This window comes from Microtus ochrogaster, unplaced genomic scaffold, assembly GCF_000317375.1.
Source record: "Microtus ochrogaster isolate Prairie Vole_2 unplaced genomic scaffold, MicOch1.0 UNK9, whole genome shotgun sequence".
NCBI lineage: Eukaryota > Metazoa > Chordata > Mammalia > Rodentia > Cricetidae > Microtus > Microtus ochrogaster.
In genome coordinates, this window is record NW_004949107.1 from 4,273,715 (window position 1) to 4,292,678 (window position 18,964).

At 38.0% G+C, this 18,964-nt stretch overlaps 1 protein-coding gene across 3 annotated transcripts in view; it reads right to left on the reverse strand.

Annotated features, from left to right (window-relative positions):
• Nucleotides 1–1,999: 1,999 nt before the first annotated feature.
• Etaa1 (ETAA1, ATR kinase activator) overlaps nt 2,000–18,964 on the reverse strand; it is a 19,679-nt gene continuing 2,714 nt past the window's right edge. For all 3 annotated transcript variants that reach the window (XM_005366442.3, XM_026788921.1, XM_026788920.1), the window contains 3 exons: nt 16,566–16,678; nt 13,847–15,792; nt 2,000–4,750 (listed from right to left, as the gene is read on the reverse strand). In XM_005366442.3, the coding sequence (XP_005366499.1) occupies nt 4,620–4,750; nt 13,847–15,792; nt 16,566–16,678 (2,190 nt within the window). In that variant the 3' untranslated portion in view covers nt 2,000–4,619. The remainder of the gene's footprint in view (nt 4,751–13,846; nt 15,793–16,565; nt 16,679–18,964) is intronic.

Here is an 18,964-nt window from a genome sequence, read left to right on the forward strand (position 1 = left end):
TAGTTCTAGGACAGGCTCCAACCAAAGCTACAAAGAAACCCTGTTTCAAAAAATGAGAGGGGGGGGGCGCTAAATGCCATTTGTGTGCTATCTTGACCACTCTCTCTGCAAAATGTATTCTGCCAAGGTCATAAAAACTTTAATGAAGATGAATACAGGAGTACAGGAGTAATTATTTTGGTGGAAGAAATAGAAATTTCAAGACAGGATAGTAGTCAAATTGTGATGTGGTTACTAGTTTTGTTTTGATCTAGGTCTACAAAGAATAAGAAGTGTGCAGTTTGGTGAGGGAGTGTCAGCTTAACTTTATAGGCAAGGCAACATTAAAAAGCAGTCGTTAATTATCAGTGTCCTTAAAGGCACACTTGACGCTACTACTGTACAACAGGAAAGCTGTGCAATTGTGATCCACAGGAGCTAGGCCCTATACTGAGCTGGCAGCAGAAACTGACGACAGTATCCACATAATGGAAGTTTTACAAGCATAGATGTATTGAGAGGGCCCATGGTCTTTCACTATGGCTCCAGAGAGCTGCTGAGGCTATGCTATGTGGCAGAATTGATGTCTTTGCAATAAGGCCCCCTCAAGGGCAATGTGTGAGGATGTGAAATGAAGATCCTAGGGTACTGGAGCTGCCAGAACTATGAGATGTGCACTGAAGCTGCAGTCATGGAGTGAAAACATCTCAAGGGCATTGTGTACCCCAGCTGTGGACTCCACCCTTGGAGTCCGCATAATTAATTCTATTGCAAGCTTCACTCACTCAATAGTGTTAGTTGGAGCTGACAACATGGCTACTGTTACACTTTAACTACTGTAAATGAGGGTGCTAGCCCCGGTTCTATAGCAATCCAGGTTTCAAGGAAAAAGTTTTTTTTTTTTTCAAAGGCCCATGAAAAACAAATGGTAGCGAGAGTTTGGAGGTTGCTGTTGCCAATACCCTTTTATTACCAGTCAGATACCAGAAACACTCATGGATCATGATGCACCACTGGTCCCTGCCCAGGGGTGTGGCACTACAATCATCCTGCTGGTCAAACTAAGCTCACTGTAAATACTGACCTTAACAGATGGAGAAGGCTTTGAGAGGAGAGATGAACTCCAACCCCAGAAGCAAATGCAAGCCCTGGTAGGAAGTCTTCCTTCATTTCCTCTGATAGGTCATTTCCTCTGATAGGCTCTTGTGCTAAGCGAAGAAATGGTCAGGCTCATAACATTCTTTCCAAAACATGAAATTCAACTATTTAGATGTTTTTATTTTTATTTGTGCTCTACCTTATTAATAAATTTTACTACAAACAAAACCAAAAAGCAAATAAAAACCCTTACATTAACCGGCCTTGCCTTATTTTATTACACCCGTTCTTAAGAAAAAATAAATAAAATGCAAATGGCTAGCTCAAAGTGCAAATTCGTATTTTATGGACGTCAGTTTTCCATGTTGCTGACTACCTATGGTTTTCACTCACGCTGTGTAGGTTGTTCAACAGTGTTGCATCACCTGAGGAAAAGCTTACTCTACTTAACGTAAAATCAATGACTACCGACTTCTTGCTGCACGTGTGTTCTGTCATGACAGCTTTACTGGGTAAGTTCAGATAACCTGATGTGGGAGGTGATGTACGCTGGGAGTATGTTTTATTGCCATTGGTTAACAAAGAAGCTGCTTTTGGCCAATGGCTTAACAGAGTAAAGCCAGACTGGAAGGGACATATAGAGACAGTAGGTGGAGTAAGGGAGAAGCCATGTAGCTGCTGTGGGAGACAGAGGCTGGACAGAACCTTACCGGCAGATCACAACCAAAGGCAATAAATACAGAGATTAATAGAAATGGGTTAATTTAAGATATAAGAGCTAGCTAGCAATATGCTTAAGTGATTGGCCAAGCAGTGTTTTAATACAGTTTCAGGTCTGGGTGTCCAGGAACAAATGAGCAGCCTCTGCCTACACTCTCCCAAGACAATGTTTGCTCTTGTAAGATATACAACAGTGACCTTATTTTGATTATGGAATTTTTTAATCACACTTGGTATTAAACTATTAACTTAAGAGTTCGAAAAAGTCATTTAATCTATTTACTAGATTTCCCTCACATACAAAATAGAAGTGTTATATGATTGTATTGAGAAGAATTAAAAGGAAAGCTTAAAACTATTTGGTAAGTAAAACATTTAACAATGTTAAATGAAGCTCACCAATTAAGATTTATTACCCAAAGAACTTTAGAAAGACAAAACTCTACAATCAACACCTATGCATGTTCACTTATGACACCTAAGAGAAGGCACAAGACATCTATCTGGTGCTCTGTGAATTCACAAGTGCTTATGAGCATACTAGTAAAAGCTGAAAATCATAGTCTAATTCGAACAATTTAAATTCAGTTTAACACTTGGATCAATTAAATGTTAAATAAAATTTAAACTTTTCCAAGAAACATTTTTCAACTCTAAAGCTGAATGACTCAGAGTTACAATTTCAGTGGAACAAGAAAAAAATTCACAAACAGAATCTGACTACAAATCGTTCAGAATATAATTAGTAGCCATCACATATCAGTAGTAAGCATACAGATGCAGAGGGAGGTACTTGTTCTTTGTAATTTAAAAGTATATTAGGGAAAAAAATATGGTTCATAACTATATATAACTATTTTTTCAATAACTAACCCATGTTCTTGTAGTCAGTTATCTGTCTAAACTCTGCAACAATGGTCTTGCTGAACTAAACTTTCTGTGAAGCAAAAACAGCAAAAAAGCTTGCAAAAGAATATTGCTTCTAGGCCTACCAGCTGCTCCTTTGACTTTTGTGGATAATGTCTCTTGAAACTGGCAAGGTGCCAACCCATGCAAACTAGGCAGCTCTTCACATGCTAGTGCTTCCAACAGCAACTGAAGAATGAAGATAGTAGAGTGGTGTGAAGGCAGGGGTATCCTGCTGGAGGAGCACACATTCACCATCAACAAGTGCTTTCATAGTTTCCACGAAAGAGATGACTTCCTGCTGAAGCCAGGTCAGGTATGCGTTCCCAAGAAACAGATGCAACAGGCCAGTGTAAGAAGATCAGCAGAACGACTTAAAGCATTCCACAGAAAGAAGTTACAGGAGAACTTGAGCAGAGAGAGAGACTTAGAACAGACTGAAGGCTCCTGAGAAAAGCAGTCTCTTTACTTGTTTGCATCAAAACTTGCAACATTTATTTAGCTCTTTATAATATACTCTTTAGTAAATAATAAAACAACTAAAATATACTTATATATCATCTGAAAAATGGTACACACTTAATAACTATCAGATTGTCACAGCTCAAAGACACCTGAACAGTAGTGAACACCTTACCAAGATAGGTGCTCTTTATAGCTAAACTTTTCTTCATACTTTCTAAAAGCCATTTAGAAAAACACAAGCATCTTTACTGTCATATACTCTCCCCACTAGTTAAGGCTTATATTACTATTTTAGAAGACAAAAAGGAGGCAGAGACAGAGGGGAAAAAACAGTGAAGTTAAATAATTGATTGGAAGGAAAATTACAGTAATAAGAAAACTGAAAACAGAAAATCTAATTTGGAATCCTGGAAAGATCAGCTAATTCTTTAAAATAAAGAATATATATAATAACTGTTAATAAGCAGTCCTTAATGTGTTTTGGATTATATTTTAGTGTTAATGCCCCTTCAAATTATTTTAAGTATTAATATATCGAAACAAATTATGTAATTCTTTATATGTTCAGAAAAATCAATTCTAACATAAACAAAGGTTTGTCTGTGACTTTTAAAGGAAAATCATGAGCTAAGCATAGTGGCACTCATAGCACCGGAAGACTGAGGCAGGAGAATCACTGTGTTTGAAGTCTTCTGCATGACAAGAGTTCAAGGCCAGTTAGGACCACATAGCAAGACCCTGACTCAAATACATATGAATACAAAGAAAAAGAGCAGCTTGGATTGTTCTATTTAACCTATATGATAAAGGAACTGGATCAGACAATATGATTCTGTTAATTCTAATGTTAATGTTTTATGACTTTGCTTAATCTATTTTCTTTTTATTTTTTTTTTTGCTAAACTACACTTAACGCTAGTCTGTTTTTCCTAATGGCGACATGTTTTCAAATTGAATCACATATTCAGAAATATTAAAATTTAAACCTACCTCTGGCTAGCAACTGAAAACAATATTTTTTTTTTTAAAAATTAAATAGACGTTATCTACTTTTCAGCAAGGTCACTAAGAATATGGAAAAATTAATTAAAAATTGTACTGCATAAAGAAACCTTAAGTAACTGAAAAAACTACAGAGCAGAGTTAGTTTAGTCATTTTAATCTGTTAGAAGCGTTACAGCTGTCTATTATTGATGATCAGTTGCTATCATGTAATAAAGACACATAATTCCGCCTGTAGACACATAATGGCTAACTCTTCAAAAACTTATACATAATTCACATACAGCTCCAAGAAAGTTTCATTTATAATGGTAAACACTGATTTATTAAATAATAAAGTAGAAGCCCATGCTTTTTAGTCAGCATTAAATTTCTCACAGAGAAATCAAGAAAAAAGTCCTATCATAGATAGTTATTAATAGTTGTGAAACCGTCTAACTCCAATTTCATCAAAGCAGTGAAATGGAAGCTGAACGCAAAGCAGGCAACGCCTGTGTTTTGGCCTTTCTTCGAATCAGTGCTTCCTGTCTTTTCTGTTGGATTTCTTCAGGAGAATACTTTCTATTCCTCTCCTCTTTACCTAAAAAGTAAACAAAGCATAGGGATTAATCTTATAACCTGTAAGTTATCCTGAATATGGTTTAACTTTTGCTTTTATATTGCATTGGTTTGATCATTAAGTAACACAGAACCATTATACATACAAGCACATGTACACACATAATAAATACAATGTGCTAGGTCAAGATGATGCCAAGCCTCTACCCAATATTCACATTCAAGTATGATAAAAACTGATTTTTGAAAACTCAACAAATAATTCATAAGAACAGTGACATCTAATCCATGACTATATAAATTTCTTTTACTACCAACTTTTATGTAAACATTGATACAGAGTAAAAACATTATGAATTGAACCGTCTATCAATCCTTCAAATATAGCCGAGAGTGATGAGTCATATTTGCAATGCCAACACTCCGGAGATGGAAGGAGATCCAGTGAACACTGCCTGCAGTATGTACTGCAAGGTCACTTTCTGCTACCTAAGACAGTCTTGGAGAAAAAGGGGAAGGGAAGGCAAGGAAAAGGAAGCAGACTCCAAAGACCTATGAAGGAAAACTGGATACTAACAGTTCCTTTTTTCTTAAAAAAGTGACAAAGTTTACATTTACTCTACCAGAAAAAAATTTGAGTGACAGAATGAAACTTCTCATGTCCAATTGTGTGGGAGGCGCGGAGGTCAATGTGCTCACTGATAAGCACTCGGAGAACCAGGAATGTTAAACACCCAGTTTCTTCAAAGAAAGGGATGTGCAACTTATCAGCCCAGAAGGCTAAGATTTGACATGGAAATATCCTGGAGTTTTGTGCGCTGTTTGACTTGAGACCACACTGAATCCTCCCCCAGACTCTTAGCATGAGGTTGTCAATCTATAGAATATTATTTTTATGGAAAGTGTCTATGTAATCTCATATAGAACCCTATGAATTGACGATATCGCACTTTACAAAGGGTTTCTTCATAGTCATAACTTAAGCACTGCTTTCACATGGGACTGAGTTAATTATTGCAAAGACCCCTAAAACACAAGCTATTTATAACTGTTTAAAATTTTATTTTCATTGGAGAATGTATCAGAAAATTGAAAAGTCTGTGTGTGTGTATGTAAGTCAAAGCTTTAGATTAGAAACTACTCTCATTGAAATGACATGTAATATCTAAGATTATAACCCTAATATATAACCCTAATATACATTTATGTAAATTTACTGATTAAACCCTAACTTTTTGGCATAATCTGTATTATTACTAGTAGAGGAATATTTAGGTAGTGAAATCAGAACCATTTTACACAAATTTCTCTTGTTCATGAAAGGAGACTCAAAATATATCTACTTTCTTTCTTGGTATAATCAGAAATTGGAAAAGACAAAGTATTTTTATTTCAAATCAACTATTACATTTACAAAAAAAGTGTAACTCGCTACTGGAATTAAAAGTATATGCAGTAGGGCTTTAATCCCTACTGGTGGTGCACACTTTAATCCTAGCACTCGGGAGGCAGAGGCAGGCAGGTCTCTGTGAGTTCAAAGCCAGCCTGGTCTACAAGAGCTAGTTCCAGGACAGGCTCCACAGCTATAGAGAAACACTTCTCAAAAAAACCAAATAACTAAATAAATAAAGCATATGCAATAGATTCATTTTAGAAACCTCACTTAACTAGCTATATTTACTTTAATATTTACAACTGTAATACATTGAGAACAATTTTTAACATTTCAAGGCACGTTGTACCAAAATTTTCTACCTTTTTGGAAGAAATCTGGTGATAGCTGTCAAATTTCACAACATTCTCTTACATCATATTTTTAGGAATTAACAAATACAAGTACACAAAGTTCAAAAGTTTACATAGAATTCCTACTGTACTGTTTGTAATTGTAAAAAAACCTAAGCTTTCATCAATAAAACAAATCTTACCCAATGTGAACAATCAATAAATTAACATACAGCACATAGGCACTAAAGAACTAAAGGAAACCTACAGGTACTAAAAGAAATGACAGTTATAATTTATTAAGGAAATGCAAAAATCAAGCATGTGTTATCCAGTTCTGTCTATTTAAATAAAACAATAAATACAGAAACATCTTTTTATATGCACAAAAATCATTCAAGACCAAAAGCATAAATACTTGAAGACAAAGTTGAAGAATAATTTCTAAGAAAGTGTATTCCAACAGTAATTTAAAAAAACAATTGCGACATGTAATACCTCAGAGAAATAGTTAGACTAAACTAGACAGCTAGGGCTGTTACACAGAGAAACCCTATCTTGAAAAACAAACAAACAAAAGAAAAACAACAACAACAACAACAAAAAAAAAAAAGACCAAACCAAAGCACTTGTAGTCTAAGAGAGGGAAAAGACTGAAGGCATTAAAAGTAGAGCAGTGGTTGTGCACTTTTAATCCCAGGACATGAGGCAGAGGCAGGTGGATCTCTGTGAGTTTGAGGCCAGCCTGGACTACAGAGTGAGTTCCAGGACAGGCTCCAAAGTTACAAAGAAACCCATTTTGAAAAACAAACAAATAAATAAAAAACTCTAAAACAAAACCAAAATAAACAAACAAATAAAAAAAAGAAAAAAGTAAGGCATAAAAGATCCCAAATCTATGGAAGTAAATACTGAACGCTGGCAGAAGTACAGGTCACATCTAATGAAAAACCTACCAGAACAGCAGACCTCTCAGAAAAAAACCTAAAATCAGGAGCTATCATGTGTGATGTATTTCACATAAAAATTACTACCAACCAAGATTACTATGAATACATACATGCATATACAACAAAGTTATCCTTTGAAGCAGAAGGAGAAACAAAAATCTTCAATGATTGAAATAAACAGTACCAATTGATGACCACTAAGTCATCACTAAAGGTGACAAAGTAGTGGTTCTCAACCTTCCTAATGCAGCAACCAATTTATTGGGCCAAAATTATTCGCCATTTCAGCACCTGTACCTCGAGGCCTATAAAAGAGAAAAAAAGCCTGGCTCTAAGTTTGAGTGAGGAAGAGACAGCAAAAACTAGGTAGATGCCCCTTAAGACAGAGGGAGGGTTTGGCTGCCTCTCATTGGCTGGAGGTACCCCCATATCACAAGATGTCACTTAAGATATATAAGCTGACATTCACAGTAATAAACTGAGTCCCTGCTTTGAGTTGATTCCCTATCATGTCTGATTGTTAGGCATTGTAGGGCTGCAGAATGGGTGGATAGCACACTCACCTTTCCTCTGGGGGAATGAGGGAGCTTAGGAAGCCTAGCAACTGGCACCAGAATGTGGGGCACTGGTCCCACTCCCAAGTGGTCTTCAAGGTGAGTGGGACCCCACGAGGGGTAATGTAACTTCACACAATAATGACCCAGCGCTTAAGGCATTGAGATATAAGCTTCTTTCCCAAGGCCTGGAATTGTCAGACCACAATGCGATCCAGGCATGGGAGGATAATTACCATGGCCCCCTGGGTACACACCAGAAATCTTTTCTCGTGGGACACATGGAACCAGGTGGGGACTCTGGCCATAGAAAGGGCAAAACACTTTGATATATCCCCATCATTGGAGTTCTATCCAACTATTATGGCCATTAAGGCATGTTTTCACACAGTTGCTCTGCCTCCTTTAACAGGCAGGTAAGGAAAAGGTCAGAGACCAGGAGAGTTTTAAAGAAGCTGAAAATAACTGGCTAGGAGGGTGAGGGAGAAAGAAAGAGCGAGAGATCCCAGACCAGAGAGCTGAGAGGCCTGTGGTCCAGCCAGAGCTGCCCCCCAGCTGCACCATGCTTTGTGCTGCAAGTTTTTTGCCGCACCCTGGGGCGAGGGGCTGGGGCTGGGCAGGCCTGCAGCTTCCCACTGGGCTTAGGCAGGGACCCACGGCATGCCACCATGGATGACAAGGCATTCACCAAGGAGCTGGGTCAGTGGGTCGAGCAGCTGAATGAGTGGAAGCAGGTGAAGGAGAACCAAGAGTGGATCGCTCTTAGAAGGTAGAAAAAAAACATATATATTCAACATCTCAGAGGACACCAAAATCTCCCTGGCCTCATTTATTTACCAAGGGAATGCTGCTGGGGATGCTGCAGCTTCAGGGACCTATCTCAAGGCGGTCTCAACTCTGCCCATACAGAATGCTACCCAAATGCATGACTTAACTCATGTCAACTGGAGAGGATTCAAATACCTATACCCACAGAGTCCCACAACAGAATTAAAGAGAATTGTTTATACACGTAAGACTTGCCAACAGTTTCTCCACATCTCCCCGCCCCTTTACAAGGGTTGGGGGTAAACCCAAGAGGGTTAGGACATAATATCATCTGGCAAACAGATATAACACATTACCCTCTGTTTGGCAAACTAAAATATGTTTGTGACCATAGACATGTACTCTAAGGAATGCTGGGCTACCACCCACTAGGGAAAAGGCAACCCACGCCAAAAGCCATTTCTTACAATGTTTTGCTATGGTGGGACAGGTCAAGACTTGACAACAGGTCAAGACTGACAATGGACCCTGTTTCATAAGTAAAACATTAAATGAATTCTTTCAGAGATGGAATATATCCATACCACCAGGATCCCATAAAACCCTCAGGGTCAAGCGATTGTTGAAAGACATCACCAATATCTTGAAGAGGTCCTTATAAAACAAAAAGGGGAAGAAGTCTCCCCCATCTACAATTGCAAAAGGTGTTATTAACATCAATATTTTTAAATTCTCAAAATTCAGATGAACAAAATGGATTCCAGAAACATTGGGGATCCCTACCTAGGAGGCCTTGCCTAAAGGTTAGGTGGACGGATCCTCTCACTAACCAACGGAGGGGCCCAGACCCCTTGTTAATACAAGGCCTTGGATTTGGATGTGTTTTCCTAAAGGGGAAAACGCCTATATGGCTACCCCTCACCTCAGGACAATGAATGGGGAAGACCAAGGTGACCAATAAAGAACCAATAAAGAAGAGAGAGATTATGGTGAACAACCCTTAAATTCAAACACGAGAAAAGAAAAATAACCACTGCCCAAGAGAGACTAACCATTTAGGAAAGTGTTTCCTGTTTATCTATTTCATATGGCCCTCCCGGCGGTAATCATGTTAACTCTTCTCTCAGAAACCGAGGTCCAGGCCCCCCCACCACCACCACAAAAGGTGACGTCGATCCTGCCGAGCGCTGGCACTGAAAGGATCCTAAACCAGACTTCTCAGATGACAACACTCTGGACATGGTGGCCTGACCTCATGTTTGACCTCTGCAGTTTGGCACATGGGAACTGGGATATGAGACCAGATTCTGGGGATGGAAGGAAGACTTGAACACCAAGGCTCTCAGGGGTGCACACCCTACCCCAGGCATTCTACCCCAATGAGCCTGGGTGTTCCCATGTCCTTAGGAGACATATCCTGCCCTGCAGAGATCCTTTTATGAATGCCCAGGGAGCAACCGGACTGCTTCCACTATTGCTATTAGAAACTGTGTGTGTGGGGGGGGGGGAGGGGGCTACTGATTACTACTGTTCTACCTGGGGATGTGAGACTGTGCTGGACATAATTAGAAAAGACAGAGACTGCATTACGTTATTTAGAAAAGTTTTTGGATTCCTCAGCAAGGGTAACCTTACAAAATAGGAGAGGCTTGGACTTGCCATTTATGGAACAGGGAGGACTCTGCAGTGCACTTCGGAAAGAATGTTGTTTCTATACAGACCATTCTGGGATAGTTACAAAAACCCTAGATGAGTTAAGAAAAGATAATAATTCATTTAAGTCAAGAACTCCCATGAGACCTGGTTTAATTGGTCCCCACGGCTTACCACACTTGTCTCTTCCCTAATCGGGCCAATGGCTATTTGTTTACTGATCTGTATTTTTGGCCCATGAGTTTGCCAAAGGCTGAATGAAACAAGCATTTCAAAAACAACAGGTACATGGCCCTTCGAGTACATTATGATAGACTCAATACATCTCACCCCACAGATGAACCCTCAATTTGAGGGTGTCCAGGCCAAAACTCCAGATGGGGTGGTCCTGACCTGTACTCTCTCCCTGGTGGGCAAATCTGGCTTGGAAACTGGGGTAGAGGGTGGGATCTAAAACAAAAGGGGGAGATGTTGGGCTAAAATTATCTCAAGGCCTGTACCTCAAGGCCTATAGGACAGAGAAAAGCCTGGTTCAAGTTCAGGGCCTAGACTTCGAGGCATGTAGGACAGAGAAAAGCCTGGTTTGAGTGAGGATGAGACAGCAAAAACTAGATAGACGCTTCTACAGCCAGAGGGAGGGTTTGGCTGCTTCTCATTGGTTGGAGGTACTCACAGTAATAAACTGAGTTCCTGCTTTGATTCAATTCCCTATCACATCTGACTGTCCTGTTTTGGTGAATCTGCTGAACGGGCTTCCTGTTGAATGGGCTGATAGCACTCACCTTTCCCTGGGGAATAAGGAGGCTCAGGAAGCCTAGCACTAATTAACAGTTTCTCTTATTGTGGTGACCCAGACTATAACATTATATTCATTGCTTCTTCATAACTGTAATTTTGCTACTGTTGTGAACTGTAATGTAAAAATGTGTGTCCCAATGCTTTTAGGCGATCCCTATATAAAAGGGCCTTTCTACCTCCAAAGGAGCTGCAATCCACAGGTTGAGAACTACTGTACTAAAGGAATACTATGCACAGATGAAGAAAGATTAACAAGTACAAGAGCTAAAGAAGTAATAAATTTTAGCTGGGTGGTGGTGGTGCATGCCTTTAATCCCAGCACTTGGAAGCAGAGGCAGGTGGATCTCTGTGAGTTCAAGGCCAGCCTGGTCTGCAAGAGCTAGTCCCAGGACAGGCTCCAAAGCTACAGAGAAACCCTGTCTTGAAAAACAAAAACCAAACAAAACAAAAAAACACAAAAACAAAAACCAAATAAACAAAGGATGTAATAAATTTTAGAAATAACAAATTTTAATGAACGAGACAATAAAGAAACTAGTTTTAGGAAGAAATCAAGCAGCTGTAAACAGGTAAACCAGAAAATCTTTCAAGATGAAGAAGGAAATCATTCCATATTGTGAACAACCACACTAAATGTAAACAATCGTGATTCTCCAGTTAGACGATTATTGAACAGAATCTAAGTATTTGCTGGATCTCAGGAGGTGATAAACAGAGATGAAATTACAAAAACAAAATGAATCTGAAAGCCCAGACCACAAAGCCAGGTTTCAAGCCAAACTGAAAGGGTATAAAGCAATTCACTGAGTTTTAAAGGAAGCAATCCATCAGAAAATATGATGAAGGGTGGGTGTGATAGTAATCCCAACACTCAAGAATACTAAAATCAAAGCACTGAAATTCTCATGTCTGCCTGAGACTACAAAGTGACAACAGCCCAAACCACAGAAAATCCTATCTCAAAATCCAAATTAAAACAAACCAAACAAACAAGAAAAACTTGGCCGCCATACAGATGGTTTGGTGGGTAAAAAGGTTACACTTCATGACCTTATTGTAAAACAAGACCCACTCGGTAAATAGAGATCTGAGAAGGTGATTGCCACCAAGACTGAGGGCCCTGAGTTTGGCAGAAAAGAGAACTGACTTCCAGAAGTTGTCCTATTGACCTCCATACTTGTGCTGTGGCTTTTGTGCACCCATCTTACCTTTGTTAACAAGGTAAGCCATCCTAAGAGATATGAGGATAGAGAGATATAATCATAAGGAAGAATTTTAGTACCATAATATTCCATTTTTGTCAATAGACAGATCATTCAAGCAGAAAAACAAGTAATAAAACAACTCTCCAAGTTAACTATTCCACAAATCAAATGGATTTAAAGGATAAATACTGAATATTCAATTCAACCACTGCAGAAATTCTTCTAGCAAACAATTAAACTTTCTCGAAACACGTGTTATGTCCTTAAGTCTTAATACATACATACACAGACACACACACACACACATGAGGGGGAGAAAATAATTTCTTCTGTTATCAGATCCATTGGAGGGTGAAAAGTGTGTCAGGAACTTAGAAATTTCTAGACTCGAGTAAAAATGAAAACACAACTTACTAGAAATTCTGAAAACAGCTAGGTCACTGCTAAGGGAGAATTTTATAGCTAGGAGTTGCTTATATGTAAAAACACCAGAGATCGTAAGTAATTCAAGTTCACTCTACAAAGCCAGTATTAACTTTGATATCAAAACGGGATAAGAATGTAACAACACATTTCCTTGGAGAACATAGCAAAATTCACTTAATAAAATACTTGCAAATCAAATTCAGTAACTTATTAATAGGATCGTGATCAATCTGATTTCATTCTGAGGATGTAGACATGATTCAGTCTACACAAATCAACAAACATAAAAATAAAATGAAGGATAAAAATCACATGATCATCTCAACAGATGTGGGGAAAGTTTTAGACAAAACTGCTTACTACTTCATGATAGCAAGCAACAAAGAAAAATGAAATAAAGAGTGACTATTTGGGATGAGAAGGAAGCCAGTAGGAAAAAGAGTAATTAGAGGTAGCAGCTACAATAAAGTTATGTTATTACAAGTATGAAAATGTTATAATCAAACATTACTTTATAAGATATAAGCTGACGAAAAAAGTTTCATGCCATATACCAAACTGTGCTTTTCTCAGATAAAATTACTCCAAAGTATTATACAGTATTCTATTTCTGATATTTTAGTATGTGAGACTGGTTAAGGGTTTTTTAGATTATAGTTTTAGATTTGAAATGAGTCATTCACTGAAGGTTGCTTTACATATAAATGTTTTATGTGGGTTAAAAAGCCTAGTTTGCTTTTTGAAGAACAAAATATAAAGGGGACATAGAGGACACTATAAGGTGGTAGCAATATTGTAAGGTGGACAGTGAAGATACAATTACTGAGGTATGATTAAGGGAATTTATGAAGAAATAAGAACAATCAAAAAAAGATCAACTGTAATGATTTTAAAAAGGTTGCATCAAGTATCATTAATTTTGTCACAAGTGTCATGAATTTTGTATCAGATACTAATTATACCTGGCTAGGCAAAACAAGTAAACAGCATCAATAATTTTCAAGATAATACTTTTCAAAGAAAACTATTTTATACATACCTTTAGAACATGGTGTCAAAGATTCAGAATAATTTATTGAAGATTGGTGTTGATTAGCCTCAAGCAGTGAACTGACAGTTTCTTTTTTTCCTAAATCCTCCAAGATTTTGCTAACAGGTATACTTCCTGCTATACAATTTTGGTTTAATGGAGAAAGAAACTGAGGATTTTTTGTCTTAAACGTAAATTTTGAAACCTTCAATAACTTGTCATTCTGAGCTTGAGTTGCTGAGGTGATGTGGGATAGCTGATGAGTACTCAACTTCATATTGGTAATTTCTGTGCTCACAGGACCCAAATTAACATTCAAACTTGAACTTCCTGCAAGCATAAATTTTGAGCTATTCACCTGGACTGGTACATGTTGATTATCCCTTGAATTCTTAAAGCACACAGACATATTTGTTGTAGCATCCAAAATACTGGGATAAGCTCCACACGAGTCTCTTTTTTTTACCTCCAACGATTTATGTATCTCTGAGTTAGTTGTTAGGGACGGTGGTACCGAGGAACTGGTAAGATTCCAATGTTGTTTAGATGCAGTAGAAATATTTCTGGGTCCCTGTTTGGAAGTGTTATTTATACTTTCTGACTGCTTGCTGCCCTTATTTTCTTGTTGAGTTAGTCTTTCAATGTCATCACATGCCTGATATAACAAATCATCATCTACATCATCCACTTCCCAGGTAGTCTCAAACTCATGGCATGCTTCAATCATTTCACTGGCCACCAAAGGATCATTCCAGTCATCGAGGGAAGAACTGAACTTTGATCCATTAGTCTGGTTTGTGTTTTGATCCATTAGTCTGTTTTCTTTGCCCAAGAATACAGAACCAAGGGGAGCAGTATCAATAGGTGCTTTCAAAGGCAGGTTAACACTAAGCCCATTGCTTCGTTCATTAAGATATCTTGAGTATGAACCAGAACTATCAGAAGCACACATAACTGTACACTTACTGCAACTATCTTCTTTTACTCTTGCAATATTAGAGACATCAACACAACCGTCATCTTTAATGTTACCCAAAGATTTCTCAAACCTCATTTTATTTCCAGTTAATGGTAACTTGCTTGACTCATCACTTGGATGTGATAAAAATCTATATCCTCCAGAATTTCCTAATTCTCTGTTACATGGCTTTGAAGGAAGGTCCAGGGTTACTTTCGAATCTCCCGACTTTCGACCTAGATTCATATTTGCTCTTGAGGTGATTGTATCAATTTTAGCAGTAATGGTACACGCTGCATTCTGACTCGTACCTTGGGCAGCTGTTGAAGGAGGGGGTTGAAGCATTTCAGCATTTTCCATGAGGAAAGGTTCATTGCCTAGCAAGCTTTCCCAGTCATCCTCAAAATCATTAGTAGTCAGCCCATCAGGATGTTTAGTAGAAGCTTCTGGCTTCTTAGCACAGGGAGTCACACATGATTTTCGCAGTAAGGCAGCATCTACCTGAGGGGAAGATGATATTGGAGTTCTGCTTGGCGGGTTTTCAGTGACCAGAGTTTCATTAGTAATAATTTCCTCTTCTATTGAACTGCTTTTCTTCACAAAGGTAGTTTTGCTATTGTTCAGAAAAGAATTTGTCACACCTTGGCTTAGCTGTCCACTACACATCTGAGTGGAACCATCAAAAATAGCATTCAGGGCTGCTTCAACATTTTGGTCAAAGGGTTTCTGACTGCTGTCTTGCTCCTTTGCCACAGATATTCCGGTGTTTCCTTCCATTTGCTTCTTCATTACAGCACAATCAATTTCAGGAACTGTGTTATCTATTTCCATCTGTACAGAATCTTTACGGTGGTGTACATGTCCTGCTTCTGAAGCTGCCTGGATAAAATCATGATTCTTTCCATCTTGCTCTTGAATCACATCAAGTTGCTCCATATTTTTATCAAACTGCTTAGCCAATTTCATGAGTTCTTTTTCTCGAGTTTTTGTTTTTAACCTATTAAAATATCATTGAAACATTTTAATTAAAAAACTGTCTAAGAATTATTCAATTATCATTTAGTATATTTTGGTATAACAAAACACCAAATGTTTAAGTCTCAGAAACACATGTCTTTAACTCTGGAATTTTACATATCAAATCAAAAAAGTTTACTAGTTTGGTTTATTCTAAAACCTATAATTCTAGTAAGTGGTGTGGGACTGTATTCTGTCAATTATGTTTTAAATAAACGCTGATTTGCCAGTAGCAAGGCAGGAAGTATAGGCAGGACAACCACACAGGAAGTAGAGGCAGACCAGGAAGCTCATTCTCCTCCACAGTCCTGTCCCAACCAGAGAAGAAGGAAGAGGTGATTAATCCACTGAAAAAGGTACTGAGCCATAAGGCTAACATAGATAAGAATAATGGGCTAATATAAGTTATAAGAGTTAATAAGAAGCCTGGCAGTGCTGGCGCACACCTTTAATCCCAGCACTCAGAGGGCAGAGGCAGACTGATCTCTGTGAGTTTGAGACCAGTCTGGTCTACAAGAGCTAGTTCCAGGACAGGCTCCAAAGCCACAGAGAAACCCGTTCGTTCTCAGGGGGAAGGGGAGAGAGTCAATAATAAGCCTGAGCTTATGGGCCAATCAGTTTATAACTAATGTAGACCTCTGTGTGATTTTCCTTGGGACTTACAAATGCGGGAACCAGGGAGGACAAAAACCTCAGTCAGCAAGTAAGAACATCTGCCTCATTGAATTATAAGAAGGTGAAATCTGAACTCACTTTGTGCAGCGGATTTTCACTCTTGACTTTTCTTTTGCTACGCTAGGAGTACAAGGAATAGCAGTGTCACCAATCCACACACCCAGCATGGAGTTTGTCACTGGTTTCTCGTCCTTCGAAAGAGGGAAGAAAAAGAACATAAGAGCACCACAAAGTAAGAGACTAACCCTTCTCCCCAAGAAGGAAGGGGAGTGGAGACTAGAGGGGCAAGAGAAGAGTGTGATACCAGTCACTTCACAAACTCAAACAACGAGAAACTGGAGAAAGGCCGGAAACATGATCCATTTATGCTTCCACGAGTAAAAAAAGAAATATTCAAATTTTTATAAACATTCAAACCATATTTATAAAAACTAAGGTTTGATATACATTACCTATCAAAAGCATTTTGATGTCATATACATATAAAGGAACATTTTATAAAAGGGAATAACATTTCAGTTGTTGTAAGATACTCATAAAATCAGAACAAATTATGTACAACTATCAGAAATGAAAATAAGAATATATCCAGAATTCTTTCTGTAGCAATGATTCTCCAATTTTTGTTTCTTATGCTCGCTAACTCTTTATCTAAGAACCAGAAGTTCCATCTTGACTTTAACTGAGCACAGACAGAGTAATGTCAGAACTAGATATTTTAGAGCAAGGTCAAGGCTAAATCTAAGAATGGGGAGACAGACAACAAGACAAAAACAAAAAATTTAAAGTAAGAAGTGATCTTAGATTAGGATGTTTCTGCTGTATTTTTCTGTTCCTTAATCCCCCAAAAACTATGGAATGAACATTATATTATAAACTAGCAGTTCTCCACCTGTGGACTATAACGTCTGGCAAAACTCTAGCTCCAAAAACATTTATAATTTTATGGTTGGAGGTCATCACAACATGAGGAACTGTTTTAAATGATGCAGCATTAAAAAGGTTGAAAGCCACGGTTATACTTGATTTTAAGGAGCACACCATAAAAAGTTATATAAATGATGAAAACAAAGATATCACCTTAAACACCGCTGAAGTTATCACTACTGAAAATGGAATGACTGTCTAATATGCAAATGTATGTCTTAAAAAATGAAATCTGAAACCATTAGGAGGGAACTAAGTGATTTGAAGATAACTAAGAAAACCTCAAACATCTGTAATTATGAGGGTCTGACACTTGGAGATGAATTAACTAATCCCAGTGCAGTTTTCCATGACTCCAGCTACCATGGGGCACTGCTGCCATTTCTCCACAACAGCTGCTATTCCCAGCCCATCTCGTAAAGCCAACAGGATACTCAACATTACACCACTCGTCAGGCTGGCCGGCCCAAAAGTGTTTTGTTGTGCTTCTTTGATTTAGTTAATGAAGATTTACTGCTGACATACGGAGTAATAATATTATGGCATAAATGCACTTTTAAACGAAGTGTTGGTCCAATGAATCATACCAAGATAGTGGAAGACCTGATTTCCTGCAAGCTGTCCCCTGACCTGCACATGTTGTGGGCCTGCATGCACACGCATGTACGTACACCTATGAGAGCACGTATGCACACGCATGTACGTACACCTATGAGAGCACGTATGCACACACACAGACACACTTCAGAAAATGGAGAAAGAAAATATTTAAGTAAGGAGAAGAAAGAATAGAAACTCAGAACAGTTGATGTTCTCGGCCATGCTGCTTACTAACGACAGAACTAATACAAGGAATAACAGTTACTGGATTCCTTTGTGTTCCACGATTCACTAAAACTTCTATTTCATTAAAGCATCACAAAAATTAAAGTGAAGGAAAAAAAATCTTTGAAGATGGGTTTATTTCAATAAATAAATCATAATTAATTTATTTATAGCACTCTATAGTTTACTATAAATTTTATATAACTTAATCCTAATAATCCATTAAAGACAGCAAATCAGGTAATAATTCCTTATGGCTGAATGAACTGAGGTTATGAGCATTTCGGTTACTCGGAAGAGACTGTATGAGGCCTACACCTAAGCCCAGGAATTGCCCCAGTTTTAAAGCATTTCTTGGTGACTGTATAACTCAGTGGATACAAGTGAGAGCAACTGCAATGAGAAAAATCTGTACTATAGACAGTGGACAAGCACTAACAACCAAAACTCAAATTCACATTGCTTGTTCTATTATACAACTGTTCAAAATACAATGCAGAAAATGCTGCATGGTGTTAAATATATTAAAGACAACAAAAGTAAAACGCTAGTCACTAATTACTACTCCAAGAGAATTAAAGCAAAATATCTACTTGCACGTGCAGGTTCTACATCTAACCAATGACAGACGAAAAATAGGGGAGAGATACAGGCATTTTCTTTGATTTTCTTCCCTAACAGTACAGCATGCCAATTAACTGTATTATTTAAGGATTAAATAAATT